The sequence below is a fragment of the Camellia sinensis genome, chromosome 2 (assembly GCF_055761805.1).
Source record: "Camellia sinensis isolate YWXY chromosome 2, ASM5576180v1, whole genome shotgun sequence".
Lineage (NCBI taxonomy): Eukaryota > Viridiplantae > Streptophyta > Magnoliopsida > Ericales > Theaceae > Camellia > Camellia sinensis.
In genome coordinates this window covers 81,571,701-81,595,904 of record NC_138962.1, presented here as the reverse complement: position 1 = coordinate 81,595,904, position 24,204 = coordinate 81,571,701, and the positions used below count along the sequence as shown (strand labels likewise).

At 35.6% G+C, this 24,204-nt stretch overlaps 2 protein-coding genes and 1 long non-coding RNA gene across 4 annotated transcripts; 1 reads left to right on the top strand and 2 right to left on the bottom strand.

The window, feature by feature from the left end:
* Nucleotides 1-205: 205 nt before the first annotated feature.
* Nucleotides 206-5,476, top strand: LOC114314075 (autophagy-related protein 18a). Its single transcript, XM_028260510.2, has 4 exons — nucleotides 206-1,142; nucleotides 2,432-2,639; nucleotides 3,963-4,089; nucleotides 5,191-5,476. Exons 1-4 carry the CDS (start codon nucleotides 429-431, stop codon nucleotides 5,279-5,281), a joined length of 1,140 nt encoding a protein of 379 aa, XP_028116311.2. The 5' UTR covers nucleotides 206-428; the 3' UTR covers nucleotides 5,282-5,476.
* Nucleotides 5,477-9,292: 3,816 nt separating this feature from the next.
* Nucleotides 9,293-22,412, bottom strand: LOC114314076 (putative protease Do-like 14). 2 transcript variants are annotated; one of them, XM_028260512.2, is made up of 11 exons: nucleotides 22,236-22,412; nucleotides 21,848-21,941; nucleotides 21,522-21,641; nucleotides 21,259-21,408; nucleotides 20,870-20,997; nucleotides 20,465-20,676; nucleotides 20,113-20,194; nucleotides 16,675-16,817; nucleotides 15,672-15,792; nucleotides 10,329-10,421; nucleotides 9,293-9,539 (listed from the first exon to the last, which is right to left on the bottom strand). In XM_028260512.2, the coding sequence occupies exons 1-11, from the start codon at nucleotides 22,251-22,253 to the stop codon at nucleotides 9,423-9,425; spliced, it is 1,278 nt and encodes a 425-aa protein (XP_028116313.2). In that variant the 5' UTR covers nucleotides 22,254-22,412; the 3' UTR covers nucleotides 9,293-9,422. The 2 variants fall into 2 exon arrangements, with proteins under 2 accessions (XP_028116313.2, XP_082771053.1); XM_082914927.1 differs by having other exon boundaries at nucleotides 21,522-21,639; nucleotides 22,102-22,317.
* On the bottom strand, nucleotides 13,918-15,514 carry LOC145820146 (uncharacterized). The gene is made up of 2 exons (XR_014361190.1): nucleotides 14,403-15,514; nucleotides 13,918-14,258 (listed from the first exon to the last, which is right to left on the bottom strand). It is a non-coding gene; the product is annotated as an uncharacterized LOC145820146 (long non-coding RNA).
* Nucleotides 22,413-24,204: the final 1,792 nt, after the last annotated feature.

Here is a 24,204-nt window from a genome sequence, read left to right as displayed (position 1 = left end):
ATACGGATCGCCCTTTACGATTTAAAAAATTACAAATATTTCATTATTAAAACTTTTTATTTAACAGAATTAATTGAAAAAATAATATTTATAAATGCTATTTTATACAATAATAAAATTACTTAAATTATTAATTAACTTAATAATTTATTAATAAAATTAATACTTTTTACGATATTAGAAACTTCTCGTCTATTTGTAATTTACCCAATAAATAAAGTTTAAAAAAAAAAAAAAATGAAAAACCCCGCTATCAGTCCCTGTTTCTCTGAAAATCACCGCCGGTGAAACCCCACTTTACATGTTCCTTCCAATGTCACCCACCTCAACCACAACACTCTCTCCACCCTTCTTCCTCTTGGTTCCTTCCTAACCCTAACCCTAACCCTAACCCTAACTTCCCCAATTCCATACCCTGCTCACCCCTCATGGCACACAACCTTCCTTCATCCCCTCCCGACTCTCCCTCCTCCACCACTACCACACCCCCAAACCCTAACCCTAATCCAACTCTCCTCCATCTCTCTTTCAACCAGGACTCCCGCTACTTTGCCGCCGGCACCAACCGCGGCTTCCGAATCTACAACTGCGACCCCTTCCGCGAATTTTTCCGGCGAGAATTCGACGGCGGCGGCGGCGGCATCGGCATCGTCCGTATGCTTTTCGGTTTCAACATCTCCGCCTTGGTCGGCGGTGGCTCCGAGCCTCAGTACCCCTCGAACAAGGTCATGATTTGGGACGACAACGAGGGCCGCTGCATCGTCGAGCTCTCGTTCCGGTCCGAGGTGAAGTCGGTTCGGCTCAGGCGTGATCGGATTGTGGCGGTTTTGAATCAGAAAATCTTTGTGTATAATTTCTCGGACTTGAAGTTGGTTCATCAAATTGAGACTGCTCCGAATCCCAAAGGACTCTGCGAGGTTTCGCAGCTGTCGGGGTCGATGGTGTTGGTGTGCCCTGGGTTGCAAAAGGGGCAGGTGAGGATTGAGCATTATGCTTTGAAAAGGAGCAAGTATGTAGTGGCTCATGATTCGAGAATTGCGTGCTTTGCTCTCACTCATGATGGGAGATTGTTAGCTACGGCGAGCAGCAAGGGGACATTGGTTCGGATTTTCAATACTTTGGATGGCTCTTTACTTCAGGAGGTATATATATATATATATATATAGAAATGTGTTTACATATGTATTTACTTGTCTCTGTATATATGCTCATTCTGTATTATGAATTTTGATGGTCACAACCTAGCATGAACTAAGAAAATATAAGGTTTCAAGAGCTGAACTAGGATTACATTGAAGCCTCTGGAGAACATGAAACAATGACAAAAGTTTTTTTTCTTTTTTTGAAAATAAAAAACTTATGAAAAAACTGAGCTTAAGTAGTTAGGCATCAGAAGCTGAGAATTTGTTTTTTGGACTGACCTCCATTACAGTTAGCCTCACAATTTTGGTATAATCATAATGTGCTCCCTTAAAATATAAATGCTGTAATACTCTTTGGTCAAACAGATGAAAAATAATTATGTCATCATTTTTTAGACTAATTATATTTATTTTACTTGTCATTATCCTTATATTCAAACATCAAATGCATTTAAATGCACATATTTCATATTTAAATAACACGCAACAAATGAAGGTAATTAGATAAATCCATTATATAGGGGTAATTATGTTGTTTGAAATCAATATATATTTAAATACAAAATATATAGGGGTCATATTGTAAATGAACCACCTCCATTGGCACTGTTAAAGGTACAGTTATTGCAGGGGAGGTCAATGTAATTTTTCAAAACTGTGGTGCAAATTGTAATTTCTTTGTATTTTATGGTTTATATACATATGCGCATGAAAGCTGAATTTATAAAGTCTGTACGTAAGCTCACTCATTTGTATACTATATTGATGGCAGAAAGAACTGCATGAATCATCGGCATTCTTTAGTTTGAATGTTATTGTGTGAAGTTCCCCCTAGAACCTTCTTTTATGGTATTATCTAATTTCTGCTTGCAGGATACTTATGTGGTATGATATGCAATAATCAAAGTGGGCTGCTCTCTGATTTATTTATTTTTTCTTTTCCGGAGTTTATCTTTGTAGTTCCTATAAGTTTGAGGCTCAGCTTTGCTTGTGTATTTTCAGCTGCAATATTCTTGGTTGAGTTCATTATCTTTAGTTATGCCTGAGGTCGACTCCTTTTTATGATTAGGAGGAGTTTTTCAAATTATTTCTATTTTCGTATTTTATATTTATAAATTTTTATTTATGTTTTAATGGTTTTAGGATGAAATCTGTGGTCTTAAGTTGTTACCATATTGGGTAAGGGTAGTTTTTGTGTGGTAAAACTCCAACAATTTATTTGGTTTATTTTGTCGCTAACTTTTGTATGTATCATTCTGAATTTTATTTATGTTGCTATATTGATGGAGGTAAGGAGAGGTGCAGATAGAGCCGAGATTTACTGTCTTGCTTTCTCTTCATCTGCACAATGGCTCGCTGCCTCAAGTGCTAAGGGAACTGTCCATGTATTCCACCTGAAACTAGATTCAGGATCATTAGGGATTGAGAGATCAAGCAGAGCATCTGAACCAAACTTGTCTACTGCACCTGCTGTTTCATCTCTTTCCTTTATTAAAGGTATCATCTATTTGCATTGCTCCTTTCTTTTTCCAGTTGCCGGCATTAAATGGCTACTCAAGAAATTTGCAATAAGGGATTTCAGTGCAACAATTAATAATATTAAGGGGTTGTTTGGAATGACCTAAATAAGTGCACTTTTTGTCTTTTTACGAAAAGATGTGCAGAAAAGTAGAGAGGTGATATGATGGAAAAAAGATAAAAAGCGTGTACTTATATTGGGTAGTCAAACTTGGCCTAAGTTTCTGTTCAGGAAACCATAAAAATTAAGGCAGCAAAAGATGTATGTACCCAAAGTTTTAGCCTTTATGTATTCTTGAAGAGTTAATGGGCCATACATTCTAGTTTGTTTACTTGTGTGAATTTCACCAAAAATTGACGTCGGACTTTCTGCATCCGTTGCCTTGTAGCTCAGGCACAAGCAAGTTAGATCCTACCCTTTAACCATGTAAAAGAGGTGTGCCTACCTCCCATAAATCCCCCCTTGACCTTCTTCCACTCCAACCCTTTTTTTTAAAATCTCTATCATCATAACTGATGGTGCTCACCAAATTTTTATCTCTCTTCCACTTCTATCTTTGCTTCCTCTACTGCTGCCTTGCAGACATTTCATCCATCTTAGGCCTCTTCTTTGCTTCCATTGCTACTAACAGCTTCAAATCATCATTCTCAAATCCCTTGCAAGGAGCCCTCAAAATTTTTCCTGGTCTTTTGAACCATTTCATAACCCACTCTGATGCCTCAATCCCCTCATTTTTCTTTCTGTTTTGCTGACACCTCATTTCCCTCTCTCACAAGTAGAGATATATCCTGTATTTTGCTCCACTGGCTTCTTCGATTTCTCCACCTCCCTTACAATTTTTGTCTCCTGATCAAGTTCCTTACCATGGGCTTTATTGAGTACCAAAAATGTTCGGCCATATAAGGGATCCAAAGGTATGCTGATGTGCTTAAGTAAGTACCAAAGGCCTTTCATTAAAGGGCCTGTGTCTGCAAGAATAGGAGTGGCCGGGGCTAAATGTACAGATCAGCCCAATACCCCCGGGGTAGATCAGGGGGGCAAGGAAAAAGGGGATACTCTCCATAGGATCACCTTAAGGCCCGTGTCTGGAGTTATTATAAGGAATTCAGGACGCATGAGCAGAAAGGTGATTAAACAATACATGATGCATATCAAGATTCAACAGCATTGGTATTATCAAAGAATCAGATAATTAATAGGATAAGCACTGTGGATTATGCTCCAGTGATGTTTATTAAAAAAAATTAGGACTGTTATTTATTCTTCGGTGCTATAATTTCTATGATGCTGTTATTTCGTAGGTGTGCTGCCAAAATATTTCAGCTCAGAGTGGTCACTGGCTCAGTTTCACTTGCAGGAAGGATGTAATTATATTGTTGCTTTTGGCCACGAGAAAGACACTGTAGTGATTCTTGGCATGGATGGGAGGTAAAGTCAGTAAATACATGAATAGAAATAATTATAATAAAATCAGCTCTATGAATTACTTGGTTTGTATTAGAAGGAAAGCTTATTATAACCAAAGCAAAACACAATTTTAGCCTATGTTCCAACTTATTTGAAGTGAAGCTTTGTAGGCTATTTTGGCTTCATGATTTTAGGTGCATGTGAAATTATATTTTTCCAGGAAAACAATCCCAAAAGGATAGATACTTGCATTTGGGTCAGAAATTTATTTATCAAGTCATGTATGCATTTAGGGTCACGTTTGAATTGAATTCTTTTAATTTTTCATCTTTTATTTATAAAAATAAAAATAAAAAATCATATTTATCTTTAAGTTGAAGAGTTGATAACACAATCACAAAAAGGTTCAAATACTCATTGTCTCCATATATCATGTTCGTCTGTTCTCCTATTTGTCAAAGCCAGTTGGGCTGTAGTATCCTCATCATCCAACCTTTACAAATTTATCGTGTTTAGCTAAGAAGCACAGTTGTGAGACGCTAGAATTGTTCTTTACTAACAAATGAGATTTCTTATTCTTCAAATATCGTAAAAAATGAGGATCCAAATGTCCAAATTGGGTATGGGTGTCAGACACATCCCACACCCTTACTCTTGTCATATTTAGTGGAAATGGAAGAGTCCACATAACACAACTAAGCAGTTGGCTTGGTTCTTCTACCATTCGCAAAGAAACCATTGGATTTGTTCTACATGGCGCTGATGGGGTTCAAGGGATCTCATGCTCTTGTTAAATATTCACCTGTTATGCATTTATCTTAGAGGTTTTGGGTTAAGTGACAGTTCTTGGGTTCTTTGAAGTCTGTAGTTGGAATCTTTGGATCGTTTTTGTAGTTCATGATACCTTTTATGTTTTCTTCAGTTTTGGGGAACCTTTTGTTCCCGTTGTTTATTTCTTGTCTCTGTATACTTTGTTTTCATTTTGCTATTATTAAAATTTCTTTGTTGTTGACAAAATAAATAAAATATTCAAATCTGTCCCTCCCTCCCCTTTCTTTCTCTCTTGGTTCGTATAAAAGAAATTGTCGAAATTAATAACCAGAAATAAAATTATTCATGCAGCTTCTACCGATGTCAATTCAACCCAGTGGCTGGTGGAGAGATGACTCAGTTGGAATATCATAATGTCTTGAAGCCAGAAGAATCATCTTAAAGGCCAGGTGTATGTTTTTTAAAAAATTTAAAAATTGTTTATGCTTGGTCCTTTTGGTGCTATTATATTTTTTTAGATATTTATTAGGGGACAGTGAGAATGAGTTGTAAATATCTAGTTGATGTAAATGATATAGGGTTTACACTTGTATGCTCCAAATAATAATGCAGTTATGCGTAACACTCTTTATCTTCACCTATATGTTTCGTGTATGAGATTTTTATCTCCATTTTGCCCTTGGAAAATCAGTTTTAATCTGTATACTCTTTAAGGTTGTATTTAGAGTTATGAATTTGAAACAAAAAGATTTGGGTATTAGTTGTTTGAGAAGAATAATTCAAATTTAGATTTGATAAAACATATGGTAATTTTGAGATTGAATTTGGGAGTTTTTACTGTCATGAACGACGGAGTAAATTGTTTATTGTGAAAGAGCTTTAATCTTTTGTCCCAGAATTATGTGAGGCCATGTCAATATGTTTAGGGTTTATTTGCTATACTAGGTTTAGATATACATTATGTTCAACTGTTTATGTCTGGACAATTGTTTTTTTAAGAAATTTATGTCCAAGCGTTTGATTTTTATTTGGAAGCTTGTGTACTGAGATTTTTGTAGTGTACAAATAGAATTATCCCCAATGAAATTAATAACAAAGAAATTATGCGGTGCACTTAGGCATTAATGCCCCAACCCCTCTATATTTAGAGTCAGGTTTTCCGCGATCATGGAACTCTTGAGACCGTTGCATCTTTGTTGACGGAGCAAAAGTAACTTTTCATTGAGAAGATCTTATTACTTGTATATTTTGATATACTTTCAAAAGAATTGTTGAAATTTAAGTTGTTTTTAAAATTGAGATGAACAAAAAAATGTATTTGAAAAACTTTCCAGCAGTTATTTTGCAGTTGTGTATTTTTCTCAAGCACCAAAAAATAAATAAATGGTCTCGTGGTTGAGGCTTTTGTGACTGTTTACCTCAAGAACAACTTGTACAATATACAGTCCCTAAGGAATTTTATTTTATTTTATTTTATTTTATTTTCATTCATTGCGGTAATCAAAGTGAAATAATGTCATTGATTTTTTTATTTTCATTTTATATTACCATTACATGAATACTCATGATTAACTCATTTGTTTGGTAATAATTATTAAAAAATTAATGAAAACAAATGATATTTTATCATGTATTCTAGTGACACAAAACGGTATAAAAAAAAAAAAAAAACATGATATATAACATTTCTCATAATCAAATTGTCTGTCCTTGGCATTCCAAACTTTATTTTTTGTTTTGTTTTGTTTTGTTTTTTTTTTTATTTTGGGGGGGGGGGGGGGGGCGCGCGTACACTGCCTATTTAGAATTGTTTTGATTTCACATGTCAAAGTGATGACCATTTGGAAGTCACAATAATCATAATTTTGAAATCCTTGCTTTTTCCACTACAATTAGGCTAAGATTGCACAACTAATGGCATTGATCCCAATACAGTTCTCACAATCTCCTTCATTGTGGCACCTTACTGTTGACATAAGTTTTCAAAGTCTCATGATACATCGTTCATATAAACAGACTAGTAAGAGTTGCAAAATTGACTTTCTAACCCCTCTCTAACCTCAAATTGTTGGTGAAACATGTGAAGATGTTTATTTTATATACTATGTATTACCGTCTTGTTATGTTCTACATGTTCATACTAGTTGTCCTATAATTGTACGAGTGAGTGTATCAATGCATGTTGTACATGTGAGTAAATAATAATATTGAATAAACGTATCTTGTCATATACTGTCAATAGCTCGATAAAACCATGTGAGCCTTTCTTAGTGTAACCATCAATTAGGTCTTTATTAAAAAAAAAAAAAAAAAAACTATCGTTTTTAATAATTGGCCATGAAGGATTTTCCTATGATAAAAAAAAAGAAGAAAATTTGTCAGAAAAAAAATTGTGGCGAAGGCTTCTAATGAGGATAGAGACATAATAATAAAAATTGTCCTAGGATTCTCCACATTCAAGTCCTTAGAGATCCTGGAAATTATTTTGTCCAGTGATCGGATTTTTTCCCATTTCTTTGTTGAAATGGGAATTCAATCACGAAAACTCATATTTGGTCACCTTAAAAAGAGACTCAAGTCACACTCTCAATCACTGCGAGAATGTAATGTATAGTTTTTATAAAAATGTACCACCTTTCAGTATTTATTTTACCATTTGAATGCTCAAATAAAGTAAATACAGTTTTACTACACTTGACTAAGTACATTTAGAAGTGTGACTGAATTTCATTTTTTCCCATGACTACATCCTCAACATAACAAACAAACAGACAAACAAAAAAGAAAGACAGACATGCTCGAATCCCTATTTCAAACCCAAAAATTATAGACAATGCAAAATAAGAAAAGAAAAAGGAGAATTAATGTAACTGGAAATTGTGGCATTTTTTCTATTAATTTAAATAGCGACATTTTTTGTTCTATTTTTGAAAAACACTTGGCACTAACTTCGTGAAAATAAACATCAAAAAGATGTTTTTGAATTTTCAGAAACTATTTTTGAACACACCAAAAATAAATAAATAAAAGAAAAAAAAATGACAAGTCTCTTTTAAATTTTTCTTATTTTTTCACTATAAATTAATTTTTAATGTTTTTCTGAAAAACAGATTTTAAAAAGAATCCAAAAAAACTTTGATCGCCCATAATCAACAAGACAGATCACAAGGGAAAAAAAATTACATACCCTTGTACAATTGGTAGAGCACCCCATATAAGATATGTACCAAACCAAGTAGATAATATCTCCAATTTTGGGGTGTCCAAATGTCAGTTTTCATGATGTTCAAAAAAAAAAAAATGTCAGTTTTCATGACTAAATCCCCAATTCATCAAAAAATGTGCCTCCGGCATGATTTCAAGTCTCCTTATTTTTGTGAACATTTTTTTTTGAGGAATCTTATTTTTCTAAACAATAGTTCTCCTCAAAAGAAATCAAAGTCCTTTCCTTAGTTTGAGCAGTCAAGAAAAATGAGAATACAATGATTTTGTTCAAAACAACATTTTTTGTTTGGTTACTCATAAAAAATAAAAATAACTTCACTTTGATTTTACTTTTCCTCCAATAAATTTGATATCAAACCAAAGGGTTAATCTAACATTATTTAAAATGGAAGGACAAACATAAATTGGAAAAAAAAATCCTTACCAAAGTTGATATGACGGTCTAGGCGTCCATGCTCCAAGCATATGATGAAGAAAATGAATAGTTACTAGTAGAGTCTTGATTTTTGAGGGTACATAGAGTAATGTTACAGACTCACACTTTTACCCACAATGATGTAGCAACAAAGTTGAGCCCCATGTCATTAAGTGTATAACAAATCAAAAGTTGACACATATGATATCATATCATTATGAGTACAATTGTGAATTTTTTTTGTGGGTTTCAAACATTGTCGTGTAAATATAGAGAATTGATGAGTGCCAAATAACAATTAGGGGTAGTCATGGGCAATCCTATGAATCAGACTTATTACATAAACAAATATCAAAATGATAAATTTCTCAAATATATTTGTAAATTTATTAATCTAACGACTAAAACTCACAAAGACACATAAAACCAAAAACAAAAGTGAATAAGTTGCATTGATAAATTTATCATTCATAGGACTAGTATGTCCATAAAATTTTCATTTACTAGTAAATAAGTCCAGCTGGTAATTATCCGTGACAAGTTATATCTCCAGAAACATCCAAATCTAACGATGGTCCATTAGAAGAAGATTAGAGAAATGGTAAGACAAATAATTCTCATGAATCCATTTCAAAAAATCCAATGTTAAATAGGATAATGCATGAGAACACCCAATGTTTGGATAACTTCCTTCATGACAACTATCGACAACCATCCCTCGACTATCACGGAAGTTTGAAATAGAACCTAGAAAATAAGGGACTCATTGCTATTCAAATTCTTCTCAACCATCCCCAGAAACTATTTCCATTGTTTTATCCAAGTAGTATATATCCCGGTTTATTAATGCTCACACTTCTTTTCAGAATTATTTGTAATTTTTATGTCGACATCAATCGTAAGGCAAAATTCAAAATAAAGCAGAAAACGAAAAGTGTTATTGTTACAATTGAGGGTTTACCTCCTCTGGTATGACAGTCAAAGTCACTAAAGTATCTTTCGCTCTTTTTACCACTACCTTAAAAGGTACACCAATGCTGTCCTCCATCAGTTCAACAATCTGCCAATATAAAAAACAAAAATACAAAAATGTTATCAGTAGTGACCTAATGATGCAGGAGAAGTAAAAACTGGAGGGAAACCCTAGAATTTCCAGAATCAAAATTCCACTTGATTGGGTACTTCTGCCTGCTCATTCTGTCTCCTTGCAATTTTCTATACCAAATTACTACTGTTTAATGTCCATTGGCATGTCCAGTTTTCTACGACAGACTGGACACCATGAGATAATTGTTTTTGACAGACCCTGAAGATGTGAGATCTTCATGACCTTCAAATTCATGAATGGCATATCTATAAATAAAATAAAAAACTATGGGCATGCTTGTTAGAATCTTACGATTCCCAATTCAATTCATACGATTCGATTCATGCAATTGGATCTTAAATTGAGTGAATCTTACAATTCAATTGCAATTTACTACTATTCATTTGATTCATTATGATTCACTATGATTCAATTCTTTCGCATAATGTATGAAATGACGTTGTTTTCAAAAAAATAAAAAATAAAAAATAAAAAGATCAATTAATTATATTAATACAATTTAATTTTCATTTTAAACACTATATGTGTATTTTTAAGTCTATACATATAAAATAATTTTACATATTATGCTAGGTGAATCTTACGATTCACGTTTCACTATTTTAGCAAAACAATTAATGATTTTATTTGCAATTTAACAACAATGACTCTGGGTACAACGCACTTCACTTGAGAAACTTTGATATGCCAGCGCTTCCAGCAATATGCCAATACCAGATTAGAAAAGCATGAACAATGTACCTCTGCGATGCTCCCAACAGGCTTTCCATGGAATTCAATGACAACATCACCAGGTTGGAATCCAGCTAGATCAGCAGGTGAACCAGGAGATACCTGCTCAAGAATTTGAAAATTATCAGGCATGGGAGGCATACAATTTCTTTTGATAAAATAGAGAATTACAGATCAATATTTATTTCATTCATGATTGCTATTATATCAGTGAAACAATTTCACTTGTATGCCGATATGCATTTTTTTGTTTTAAATTGGTGAAAGAATCAAAAACTAATTTAAGGTGATAATGATAAAAAGCTGTTCCCGATTTGATAACAAATGATAATTTCATTTGCCCAGGATACCTAGAGATAGAAAAGGTAGCACAAAGAAGAAAGAAAAACTGAAGGAATGAGGCAGTGCAAGATATAACTTTCCCTTGAAATCATACGATCTCTTCCACGTACCTCTCCTTTGCAATTGCTAGAAACCAACAAAAATATGGTCCCCACAATAGAACTTTCATTACAAACTGAAAAGTTTGGCAAACATTGCTTTTGAACAACACTTTATTAGAATAAAATCCAGCTAATTAAACCATCAGGCAGTGATTGATTGTCCTGTAATGTGAGATGTCTCAATTATTTCTGTAATAAGTTTTTTTTTTTTTGATAAATATTTCTCTAATAAATTAACTAAATAACTGATTAAAGAACTTGCAAAACATGAAATTACAAAGAATAATCCATCAGGCCAAAAAGATATACTAAAATAAATGGGAAGAAGAGAAATATCAAAAAAATAGAAATAAAAATCTAGTGAAGAGGTAATAAAGAAAACGGCACCTGCAGAATCTTTTAGGGGAAATTGCAAATCAGTGGAAGGATGAGAAAGTAATTGCAATTTCAGGGGAATCTTTTTAGTGCACCGAAAAGATTATATTAAAAGTGCAATTATTTCCTATGCTTTTGCAATTTCCCCAATCTTTTACTACCAGTGGTGTTTGCAAGCAGTAACATGAGACACATTGTTAATAAAAATCCTTCTATTCATCTGCTTCCATCAGACCCAAAACAAAAGTAAAAATAAAAATAACAATCATCTGCTTCCAAAAGAAGCACACTGAAACCATCCCCTACAATTTCCCCACAATGCCATGAATAGAACTACTTCAACAGAAGCCAGAATATCCATAAGTGAAAGCTGATTCCCAGAATGTGGAATGTGGAGCAACATGAATAAATAGCACCACAAAGAACACTAGACTCTAGGGAATACGTCCATGAAAAGACAAGGCAGCATCAACTGGTGAAAACATTGGAGTGAGTCAAGATGACTTTGTCATCTGAAATGGAGATCAATAATTAAAACCATACAGATTAAAAGGCTAAAGTTAAAGGCACTAATAGGGCAGGAAAGGAAAAATGCAGCTGAGGCAATGGCAAAAAGGCAGGTGACCTATGAACAAAGAAATGACCCTAGATGGTAGAGATAGCTAAGTTCGACATCAGCCTACCATCTCAAACAAAATGACCACAAATTAAAATTTTTCTGATGGAAAAACCTGATTCTTGGTAGGCCAGAGATCCAACAGAAGATCAAACAAGTCATGCAACAAGATCTGACAACATCAGTCTGAAACGGAATTTCTAATCTCTATGTTCTTTTTTTTCCATTGAATTAATTCTATTACATGCCCAGACTTCTAAAAATTTCAAATAGAAAGAAATATGTAAACCAGTCCTAGTAAATGTGTCAGTATATAACACTCTTTTGGACTTGCCCAAATTCAAGTGACAAATAAAATCAATACATTAGCAATTTTTCAGATAGACTAAGGCCTCAATTGGGAACAAAATTTTTTATTTTTTGGCTAAAATATGAGATTAAAAATAAAAAAAATAAAAAAACTAGTATGTTTGGGATGACTTTTTTATTTTTACAAAAAAATGTGCAAAAAGTATGTTAAAATTGATGTATTATTGATTGATGTATATTATATATTACAAATGGTGAGGGGCTCCTTATATAGGAGATGTAGTGGAGTAGGTGGAGTAGGTGGTAGTAGTAGGTGGTAGTAGGTGGTGGTAGGTGGAGTAGGTGGAGTAGGTGATGGTAGGTTTTAACAGCCCCCCGCAAACTCAAGGGGGATAGTAACTAACCAACTTGAGTTTGGAGAGAGTAACAAAACAAGAAAATAATCTGAAAAATAAAAAATGGATAAGAGACACTGTATGGTCATGTCAGACCGTTGTAGAAGACTGTATGTTTATGGCAGACTGATGAAGAAGACACTGGCTCGTGTTGGACCGATGTAGAAGACAGTTTATGGGGTCATGTCGGACCGTTGTAGCACACAATGTTGTGACAGTTGTTGTGACAGTTTACGGAGTCTTGCTGGACCCTTGTAGAAACTAACCGAAATCAATGTCGGGACAGTTTACTGAGTCTTGTCGGACCCATGAAGGAGCTAACCGGAATCAATGTCGGGACAGTTTACTGAGTCTTGTCGGACCCATGAAGGAGCTAACCGGAATCAATGTCGGGACAGTTTACAGAGTCTTGTCGGACCCCTAAAAAATCGCACCCTCAAAAGGTGTGCCCAATCTTTCAAAAGGCGTGCCATCAAAAGGCGTGCCCAATCCATAAAAAGGCGTGCCATCAAAAGACGTGCCATCAAAAGGCGCGCCCAAGTTGTCGGCGAGCACCGAGAGGCGCATGATGCGCGTGTCTGCCTCTTCATCATGGTCTTTATAAACCGAAGCGAAGCCTGAGGCTTGGAAGCAGAACAAACCAGTTGAAACCTCTTCGTTCTCTGAGAGCTTTTCTCGAAGAGCTGCAAACCCTGAAACACTCTGTAACATCTGAAACACTCAGCAACCCATAACATGGCCTCGTCTTCCCGTTCAGCTACCCAGAATATGGCCTCTTCGTCCCGTGGTCTGCTCACTCTCTTTCCCGACCTCAACGAGTCAACAAGAGAGATAACTGGTGCGGTGGCCAGTGAACCTCAACCAAGCGCCTCTGGTTTTGCTCCGTTGAACTTTCCGATGCGGTCGGTGGAGCAAAAAATGGCGGTGCAAACGGATATTGAGGCCAATCAGTATACTTTGAAGTCATGTGTGGAGACCATGACGGCGGTCACAAACCTGTCGCACCGGCTGCAGAGTAGGACAAATGAGGTGCAACAGTTAAACGCCCAACTGGCTCTGCTCCAACGCATGTATAAGGATGCGCGAGCAGAGAAAAGGGTGCTAAAGGCGGAAAATAAGGAGCTGAAGCGGAAGGCAACCGTTATGTTCCGACTTGGAGGTCTGCCATATGCTGTAGTGGAGGAGCAGGGAGGAGTGATCGTGCCAGTGGAGTGGGAAACACGGAGGCAACAACGGCAAGGGCCGTCCAGGACGGAGGCAAGAAGAAGAGACCTGCAGCAGAGTAGAGAAGAAAAAATCCCACTGTGGGTGTGGGTGTGGGTGTGTTGTGGTGGTTTGTTTGTTTGTTTGATTTTTTTTTTTTTTTTTTTTTTTTTTTGTTGTGTGTAAAATTGTGATCGGGGTTGATCCCTGACATGAATAAAATGAGTTTGGTGTGCAGTTTTGCTTCTTCTGCTTCTTCTTCTTCTTCTTCTTTTTTCTTTTTTTTTTTTATTTTTTTTATTTTTTTTAGAGTGGATATTTGAAAGAGATGAAAAGTGAGTTGGAGAAAATAAATAAAAAAAATAATGAAGTTGGAATCAAACGGAGGAGGGGACAAGCCCACATGGGTGTCTTGGGAATGAAAATTCAAAGGTGAGTGGAGTTGATTTTGTTTTTTTTTTTTTTTTTTTTTGGTCGAATATATATAAATATATATATAATATCAACTAGTGACATACCTCATCACAAAACACGTCCCACCAATAAGCTTTACAGCTGCTCAAGCACTAACCCATAATACATGGCAAAAAACCATGTGCTGGTGCACAAAAAGGCAGATAGTGGGTCAAAGATTTGATGTTTCGATTTGTCAGAAAGGCAGATAGTGGGTCAAAGATTGTTGGTTCTGTGAAGGCTGATTCTGTTGAAAGTGGTGATAAAACCAGTAACATGAACATTTTACCTCAGGAGAACAGTGCCCATCCTTCTCTTTCTTGCAATGCAGTGGTATGTTCTGGTTATGAAGCATCCAAAGAAGAAGTGACTCAGGGTGGCTTTATTAAAAAAAAAATGAGAGGTGATTGTTGGAGTGGCTGAAGTCAAAAGTCAATGGAGCAAGTAGATCTCGATGAAGCCGAACCAAACCTTGATGTTGAGAGCCAAACAAGACCTTGATATAGCCGAAGGTGTAGATCTCAACGGAGTCGGCGTAGATTTCGTGTGTTCTGATCTTGCGATCCAAGCCAAGAGAAAGAGATAGGTGGGTTTCTTTTTTTTTTTTTTTTTTTTTTTTGGAGAGAGAGAGAGGCCGTGTGTGTGTGATGACAGCGGTGGTGTGGTTGAGTGTCTTCTCTCTCCCAACCGAGAGTGAAAGAGAGAGAGAGAAAGTCAGAGCCCTCCACTGCTGTTCAGTTCGGAGACCACGAAACTGTTGAGAATCTGTTACAGAGAGACCCAACTCTCATCAACCAGACCACAGTCTACGATCGCCACTCTTCTCTTCACATCGCTGCTGCCAATGGCCAGATCGAGATTGTTTCTATGTTTTTGGATAGATCTGTTAAACCAGATTTGTTGAATCGTCATTAGCAGACTCCGCTTATGCTGGCTGCGATGCATGGGAAGATCTCTTGTGTGCAAAAGCTTATTGAAGCTGGAGCTAATATTTTGATGTTTGATTCAATTCATGGAAGAACCTGCTTGCACTATGCTGCTTACTATGGTCATTCCGAGAGCAAGCTCGAGTGGGTGTTGCTGGGTTGCCTCCGAGAGAGAGAGGATTTGGGCAATGATGGGAAGGTATGTGTAGAAAATAAGCGGAATAGGTGGAGGACCGGCGGACGGCTAAGGCGAGGTTGCCGCCCGCCGGTGAAGCGAAAAATACCAGGTTCTAAACCTGCTCTGATACCATGTTAAAATTGATGTATTATTGATTGATGTATATTATATATTACAAATGGTGAGGGGCTCCTTATATAGGAGATGTAGTGGAGTAGGTGGAGTAGGTGGTAGTAGTAGGTGGTAGTAGGTGGTGGTAGGTGTAGTAGGTGGAGTAGGTGATGGTAGGTTTTAACAAAGTATAAAGAACAGGAAATCTTTGATTTTTTTTTGTATATTCTCAAAATCCAAATCTTTGAGACTTTGTGGAGTTGCATGGTTGCATTCAAAAACTTGAATCACAGCAAACCCCATGTCTACATGAATATATAATAAGATAATGAGAAAAAATTACCATGAACACAAGAACTCCTTTGTTAATAGTAGGGAATGCGGCATCTCTCCGTTTAAGTTGGCCAATAATCATCTTGTTCAGATCCAACATTTTTAACCCCAACCATGGTCTAACAACTCTCCTGCAAAAAATAAGAACTAGTCAGAAGTGCCATAGAAGAAACTAGCAAAAATGCTACCATACTCAGCAACAAAATCCCCACATGTTTACAATTTCATTCAATTTTTGTGTGTGTGTGTGTGTGTGTGTGTGTGTGTGAGAGAGAGAGAGAGAGAGAGAGAGAGAGGATCAACTGATAACAAGTTAGATAATGTCCTCTAAAAGCTACATGCCTTCTTGCTTACAACCCCTGCATGATACCCTATATTTTATCCAAATGCTTTAGTCTTCTCCTTAGCATCCAACACCTATCCACACACAACCTTCCTAATGACCATCAATTGGTGGTAAAACAGCCAATGGGGATAGTTAGGCATCTCTAATCCTCCACCATCCATGACGCTTAGCTCCCCCACAGCTTCCTTATCCTTAGCATCAATTCCCCTCTGGCCAGAAGTTGTATTTGAACAACTTATCATTCGGAGGAACAGAAATAGAACCAACCCCACAACTATCCAAAAGTACGTACAATACAAAATATTGCATTCTCCAAACTTCGAAAAATATATATATATACTTTTTGATAAGTAAGATAAGGATTAATTAAGTTAATGGTTAATCTCCAAGCTCCAAAGGCCTACAAAATCATCCCAAAAATAAAAATAAAAATAAAAATAAGAACACCAAGGCACCAAATATGTAGGCTTTTCTTTTGTGATAAGAATAAGGCAAGTAAAGTCGTACTCGGACCAACTGTTTCTTTGGGGTCAAGAATTGCTTAATGACTACACATTAATATTACTCGTGATGTAAAATTGAAAGAAGTCATAATTTCATGGCGTATGTGGGAAAAACGCTAAAAGTACAAAGAAAGTAGAAGATACATACAAAAGGAACTTCATACCCATTTTTCTTTAATTGCTCCATAAGTTTGGAAACTGCATCAATTGGCACAGCAAAATTCAACCCGGTAGCATGTTTGAGTTTCATAATGACAACACCGACAACTTCTCCGTCAAGATTAAAAAGGGGCCCACCAGAATTCCCCTACAGCATAAAAGATTTTAAATACTGAATATAACCAAAATATGAGTTAAATAAGTGTATTTTTCTCATGTACCTACCCATGTCTCCAGAAGGATCTCATTGAACCTTCTCCCATCATCACAATGTACATCATTTTCAATGCCCACATTTAACTTGAATGAGTAATATCAAAGCAACTGAGGTTCAGACAAGGACCAGTGGCGAAGCCAGGTTTTTTACTTGGGGGGGGGGGGGTTCAAAGAAAGAGATAATTGTTCGTATGTTTTTCACTTTCATAAAATTTTAGTTTCATATGAAATTGAAGAGAAAAAAAATAAGTGTAATTAAAATTTCCAACAACATACTAATTTCACAAAAACATTTCAGACACCCCACAATCGCTAATGCCTTATCAAGAATTTATTAATGGGTGGAGGCGGGTGCCTCACAAGCAACCTTAAGTCAAAAAAAAAAAAATAATTAATAATAATAGAAAAGCAAAAAGTATATAACTAACCTGCAAGTTTTGTTAATCAAAAATCAAAATCTAAACACTTGATTTTATTAAAATCGTTAAGTTTCATCAAATAATTAAACTACAGCTAAATTGTATCTCATTAAATAAATTAGAGTTTGGAGTACTTATTTGTTTATGTATTAACTAACAAAAGATGATAATTGTGTCGATGAATCTCTCTCTTGTACAAAGAGAGATAAGCGTATACACACAAAGAGAGATAGGCATACACACTCTCGTGCGCACACAAAAAAAGACAGAAATTTTGCATAAACTTTAAATAAGTGAACATTATTTTAGCACAGTAACTTGAAAAAGTTAAGATGTTTTAACTTTCTTCTAAAATTTTGATTCCAATTTATGAGACTAGCATGTCACTTTTTGATAGTAGAAATTTGCCCATCTACCTTTTTTCCCCCAAGAGTACAAGAACATCATATAGGATAAGGGTAGCTGCATAGTTGCAGCTAGTGAGACTAAAACCCAGGTTCCATGAGTGATGGGCCTATCCACTATGTCCTCATTTTCAATAAATCATTAGTGGTGTCCATTTCAGAAAATATTAAAATAACCCTAATATTTTCAAATTTGAGTGGGTTCGAGCGATCCCATTGAAGTGTATGTAGATATGCCCTTGACAAGGACCAAAATTTCATTTTGGTGGTTGTTTCAGTTTGGTTTGGAAATGGAAATGAATAAAAATTGGGAAACATAAGAAATCACAAAGTATTTATCAAAAAAAAAAAAAAACAAAACATAAGAAATCACAAAGTCTCCCTATTTGTATTTCAAAGTAGGGCTGTGCACGGATCAGATCAAGTCAGGTTTACTGGTAGCTCACCAACCAAACCGAACATTTCAAGTTGGAATACAGCTCAACCGTGGTCGACCAATCAAATCTTCGAAATCGACCAAGCCAAAACTACAATTTGGCGGTCGGTGTTGGTTGGAGACAACGAATGAATCGATAGCAGTAATGGAGCAAAAAATTGAGTGATACACACATTCAGATCTGAAGCAAGGATTAAGAGATATATACATATATGCATAGATTTGAGAGAGATTTACAAAAAAATTAAAAAATATATATATATCAAATCTGAAGCAAGATCTCAAAAAGAAATCACCACTATATCTCAGATTTGGTTAAAACCTCCATTGATGCCTTCGTCTACGTCGTCATTATATTGCCTCCCATAGGGAGATCGGATTATACTCCCCATTGCTGATAAGAGTAGGATTCACCTAAGCGTGAAAGAAGTGAGGTGAGTGAGGAAGATCAAAAGTTTGATTGGGGATAGACAGAGAAAGAAACTGAGACAGAGAAGGTTGGGAGGTGAACAGATGAGAAATGATGGAGAGAGACAAAGGGATTAGAGTTTGGAAACTCAAGAAGCTGTATGACTTCTTCCAAGGAGACTGATGAATGTTGATAATTACAATCACATCACCCAATGTAGCCATCTGTTTTTTATGTATTTTTTACTCTCAATGTTCATGATTACAATCACATCAACCAATGTAGCCACCTATGCTATCTTTATTTTTTATTATTAAAAAACAGTCGGGCCGGTTTCGATGGATGGCTATTACTCAGAATCATCATCGACCGTGAATTCAGAGTTTTTTATTTTCACAGACTGGCACCGACCATTCTAAGAATCGAAATCAACCGCAGTTTGTCAGGTTCGGTCGAGTTGAGCAGGTACATCGGGTTGTGTGGGTCTATGCACAGCCCTATTTCAAAGGCTAATTATCAATAATTGAACATGTTTGAGGGATACATATTTATTTGGACTGGAGAAACTCTAATAAAATTGAATAGGCAAGTGATAATGTGAACCAAAAATAGTCAAAAACTGTCAAGTACGTCATTATACATAAAACCAAGCATACATAATTCTGCATATCATTATATAATCTAAAATTGATGTGAACCTGGTATGTAGAGTTGAGCAAATGCACACAACAACCCATGCTCTAGATATGCACTAAGAGAAATATTACACGTATTTTGAACATGTCAACAATAATCAGTCCAACTCACGTAGTTATGTTACCCCATAGTCCACTCTAATCTTTCGAAACTCATATCGAACAGCCAAATCACTAAACTATTGAAACTTTCATATAGAACATTCATATATATTGTTGCGTGGGAGGTGCACTTAATCAACCTCCCATCTGTCTATGTCCAAGTTCATATCCATTGAGATGAGAGGCTTACAAGTCATATTGCAGATGTGTAACCACAAGAGAATGACCTATACCATATAACTGATATTCAAAAGATGACCCTGATCATATGTGATATCCAGATGATGACCCCTGAGTCTCCTGACCATATGAGTGATATCAAGATGATGTTGGTATTAATCATTTTTCAACTCCACAGATAATATCATCCATGCTCAAAACACACCTAGACAACATAATTTCAGTCAAACCCATGGAATTTCAATATTTGATGTAGGTTTTGTTTTAACTGAAACTGAAAAGTATCAGCCTTATCAACAGAATGAAATTTAGTTCCTCGGGGTTCAGATGGCATGTCACTAAACCATTTTAGTCGTCTCCCTTTATGGTCAAACCCCTACAAGGCTTCCTTATGAACTCTAGCACGCATATACAGCTGATGCTGGTTGCCAATCATTCATCTCAAAAGGCCAACATGAAACTACATTTCATAAACATAGAAGGCGCACCCAAGTTCAGGCAGAAACAAAGACCCGTTTGTCTGTACACGTGCATGGTAGAATATATATAGACAGTGAGGGGGGAGGGAAAAGTCAATATTACCGGATTGGTTGCACAATCTATTTGTATGTACTCCCTCAGCATTCCTCCAAGACCCATTTCGCTGCTTTTACGATCAACGCAACTAGATGTAAAAGGGAGAAATGTGGGACAAAAGCATAAACAATGAGTAAAGGGTTCACCTCCATTCATCCCAAATGCAGAAGTTGCTCTAATATATTTCTGCCGTGATATATATATTGATAAGTATGATCAAGAGAAGAGATATCCTCAAATGAAATAGCCAAACAGAAATCTCATAATTGGTGACAAAATTATTAACACATGTTAAAGTATCAAAAAACAATATTCATGAATAAGCAAAAGATAAATCAATTCAATTAATTTTGATTACCTGACAATACCAGCTGTAATAGTGTTATGAAAGCTAAGGGGACAGCCCATGGCCACCACCCAGTCCCCAGGACATAGCTTATGTGAAGATCCAAGTTTTGCTGCTGGGAAAGGAGTTCTAGAATTGATCTTCACAATAGCAATGTCAGTATGCAAATCAGCATATATCACAGTACCAGTAAATGTTTGGCCATTTTGCAAAGCCACATCAACCTGCAAGGTTAACCATTTTGGAAATATAACTAATCAGAAATCATAGAATGGAGTGTACATCATACTGCCACAAAACATGCCACATAATACAATGCCTTGATGACAATAAGTGCACACTACCTTATGACTTTAATCTCCTTTTATTTGTCAAAATTTGAAGAACACTAGCAATATGAAGAGTTCAACCACTAACCTTGCCTTCATGTCTAACTTTTTTGCCATGAGAACCCATCACAAGATGAGCACAAGTTAAAATAGTACCATCAGAATCAATTATAGTTCCAGAGCCTGCACTATATGCATAAGGCTTCCCATCCATCCCTACCAACACAAACAATCCTACTGGTCAAGTTCTCAAACAGCATATACATCCATCTTATAAGCACACAATTATGAAACTGCTGAGACACATTTAAAAAATGGGCAATTACAATTCAGTTTAACTTTTTAAAAATAATTTCAGATCAGTGGAAAACCTTATGAACATTAATAATTAAAATTTTAAACATTTTCATAAATTAGTAATTATTTTGTATAAAAAAAAAAACACTTAATTGTAATTTGCCCTTTTAAAAAACGTACTCGTGGGAACGGTTATAGTGACAACGGCTGGGGCAACCATAGCAACTGCAGTGGCAATAGACTTTGAACCATCACCAACCCCAGAAACATCCCTATTCACACCTTCTGGTGGAACTTTTCCAATTCTAGAAAGAAAAAAGTCAATATTTCCTACAATTGGGCAAACGCATTGAAGAAAAACAAGAAATTAATACATATAAATGCATGTATTTGTAGGAAAATATAAGAGGGAATCCAGTAAACATAACAATGTGGTGTCGAACCATATCTCGATTGAGCCGATGTAACCATTGAAAGACAAGGTCTCAAATCCTTCACAGTGGGCCATTGCAGCAATACTGAATCACGCAATGGAGTGTTTACCGATACCGATACAGTTGTCTCTAGAATTCAACACATAATTAACAGTTAATTAATCAATGAATTGACAAGAATTAACAGTTTACAAGCTTCGTTTGGTTGCTGAAAATCGCACAGTTACTAGGCTGAAAATGAATATATTCTCAATTTTCTATTATTTTCCACGATTTTTTCTAGGCAACCAAACAGTAGCATTTTCGCGGAAAGTTAAGAGAATGCTCAGTAGCACCTGCGTCACCGTACGAATACAGTAGACCCGACCCGGCAACAGCGAAAGAGACGATCCGAATCAGAGAAGTTGCATCGGAGAATCGAACGTTTCTCTACGAAAGAAAATAATATATATATAAATATATATATCAGGAAATGAACAATATGCTGAGCGATAATCTAATAATTGAACATTGCGGTGTGTTTGGATGACGAGAAACCGATAGGAAAGGAAAGGAAAAGAAAGGAAAGCGCGATTATTAAATAAAATACTTTGGAATCTCGGGACGGCAGTTCTGTTTCTCCTTTTATTTCTTTCCCTTTCCAAGCGATTTCTAACCGACCAAACACCGAATAGAGAGAGCGAGAAAGAATGAAATCTGGAAAGAGAGATTCAAAGTGGTTACTCGTAAAAATTGTCTCATGAGGTATCAACGTCCTCTCTATCTTTCTCTCTCTCTCTAAAGGTGACTAAAGTTGCGCAGACTTGTGCTGACCGGATTGGATCCATTATTTATACTGAAAATTCCTACGAAATTTCACTGCCAAACTTGAACGTCAAGAATTATAAATTAGTGAAAAATAAATAAAATTAAGGGCTCATTTAAAATAAATTTTTGGAACATTTACATACAAGTTTTATTTTATGTACTTATAATTTATTAAATCTTAGATAAAATTATTTACTCCTTCAAGTCTCATTAATTTTTAATAGACTCATTTATCCTTCCAAGAACTCCTCCATCTTAATAGGTCCAACCCCTTTTATCACAAGGTCTCGTGTCACCAATCTGATCACTCTCATGGTCTGACTTAGAGGACCTACAATCCACCAGACCACCACTCATGACTCTCCTAGAGGCCATATGTCCATTTTTTCCATATGTGCGAAAGTCCCAAGCATCAAGAACATCAGATCTCCAAGGAGATCCTCTTCCTCTCATTGCTGACAATATACTATCAGTATCAGATACAGTATACCTCTCCGCAAACGAGGTCCACCCATCACCGCTTCTCCCCAACTTAGTACCAGAGTAGTCAGGGAAGCCGTTGTACTTGCCTGAAGGCCTATTAGAAGATCCCTCAAATCCCATCATAAAATTACTACCTCTTCGACCTGAGGATATTGACAAGTCGCGTGCCATGTCCTCGACAACTCTCTCTAGACCCCATACTCGAGGCTTTTCCCAATATAAGCCTTTTTTACATTGTATTTCCAAAACTAGGCCGACTTCTGACGGAATTCCAAAACTAAGCTAAAGCGTCATTACTATTCGCACTTTTACTGTTAGGAGCGCAAAAGTAGATGAACAGGAAAATCGCTATTACAAATAGCGACTTTGATTAAGAAGTCGCTGTTACAAATAGCGCTTCTAGGGTTAATTTTTTTCCCAAGGAAAATGCTGTTAAGAACAGCGCTTTTAACCCAAATCCATTTTCCCCAGAAAACACTATTACGAATAGCGATTTTAACATGAATAAACGCTATTACAAATAGCGATTTTAACAGAAATTTTTTTTTTTTTCGCCCAGCGTTTTTAACATAAACTTTGTTGGAATAAAATGCTATTTTCAAGATAAAACAAAAGAAAAAAACATAAAACATATTTTAAAAAATATATTTACACTGTATATTTTAGTACTTGGCTTTACTAAAGCCATTATCATGTTAAAATATGTTTTTTTTTTCTTTTGTTTTTGTTTTTGTTTTTGTTTAGAATGTGTAATTCATAAATTTTACATAATATGAAAAAAAACCTCTTTTCATATATTAATTTTACATACTATTTTTCATATATATAATTTCAAAATCATATTCATGTAGATATTATTAAGTCAATAATGTTCATTTATTTGGCTTTACTGAAGCCGTTGTCATGTTACATTTTTCATTTTTTCTTTTGTCTTTGTTTTGATTTAGAAAATGTAATTCAAAATTTTTTTTCGTCTTCACTAAAGTTGTTTTCATATAATTTTTTTTTTTGCTTATTGTTTTGTGTTTGTTTTGGGTTAGAAGGTGATAATGTAATTAATAATTTTTTTTTTCGCTTTACTAAAGTCGTTTTCATGTAATTTTTTTTTTCTTTTGTCTTTGTTTTGGGTTGGAATGTGTTATTTAGAAAATTATTTTGGCTTTACGAAAGCCGTTTTCATTTAAACATACATATATATTTATTCTTTTGTTTTGGGTTAGAAGGTGAGAATGTAATTCAGAAAATCAGTTTAGTAAACCAGTTTAGTAAAACCGTTTTGTACCCGTTTTCATTTATAAAATTTATTTTTTTGTATCGTCTTTGTTATGGGTTAGAATGTGATATGCATGCTCTACAGTTCGAAGCACACCCACACACTGTGCAACTCGACGAGCAACGACGA

What these genes read in the sequence shown, in the direction of transcription:
- LOC114314075 (XM_028260510.2), top strand. Translation starts at nt 429, where the DNA reads ATGGCACACAACCTTCCTTCATCCCCTCCCGACTCTCCCTCCTCCACC. An exon ending in ATCTCTTTCCTTTATTAAAG is followed by an intron (nt 2,640 to 3,962) that starts GTATCATCTATT and finishes GTTATTTCGTAG; the next exon opens with GTGTGCTGCCAAAATATTTC. An exon ending in ATTCTTGGCATGGATGGGAG is followed by an intron (nt 4,090 to 5,190) that starts GTAAAGTCAGTA and finishes TTATTCATGCAG; the next exon opens with CTTCTACCGATGTCAATTCA.
- LOC114314076 (XM_028260512.2), bottom strand. An exon ending in CACTATAACCGTTCCCACGA is followed by an intron (nt 20,998 to 21,258) that starts GTACGTTTTTTA and finishes TTGTGTTGGTAG; the next exon opens with GGATGGATGGGAAGCCTTAT. An exon ending in ATTACAGCTGGTATTGTCAG is followed by an intron (nt 20,195 to 20,464) that starts GTAATCAAAATT and finishes TTTTACATCTAG; the next exon opens with TTGCGTTGATCGTAAAAGCA.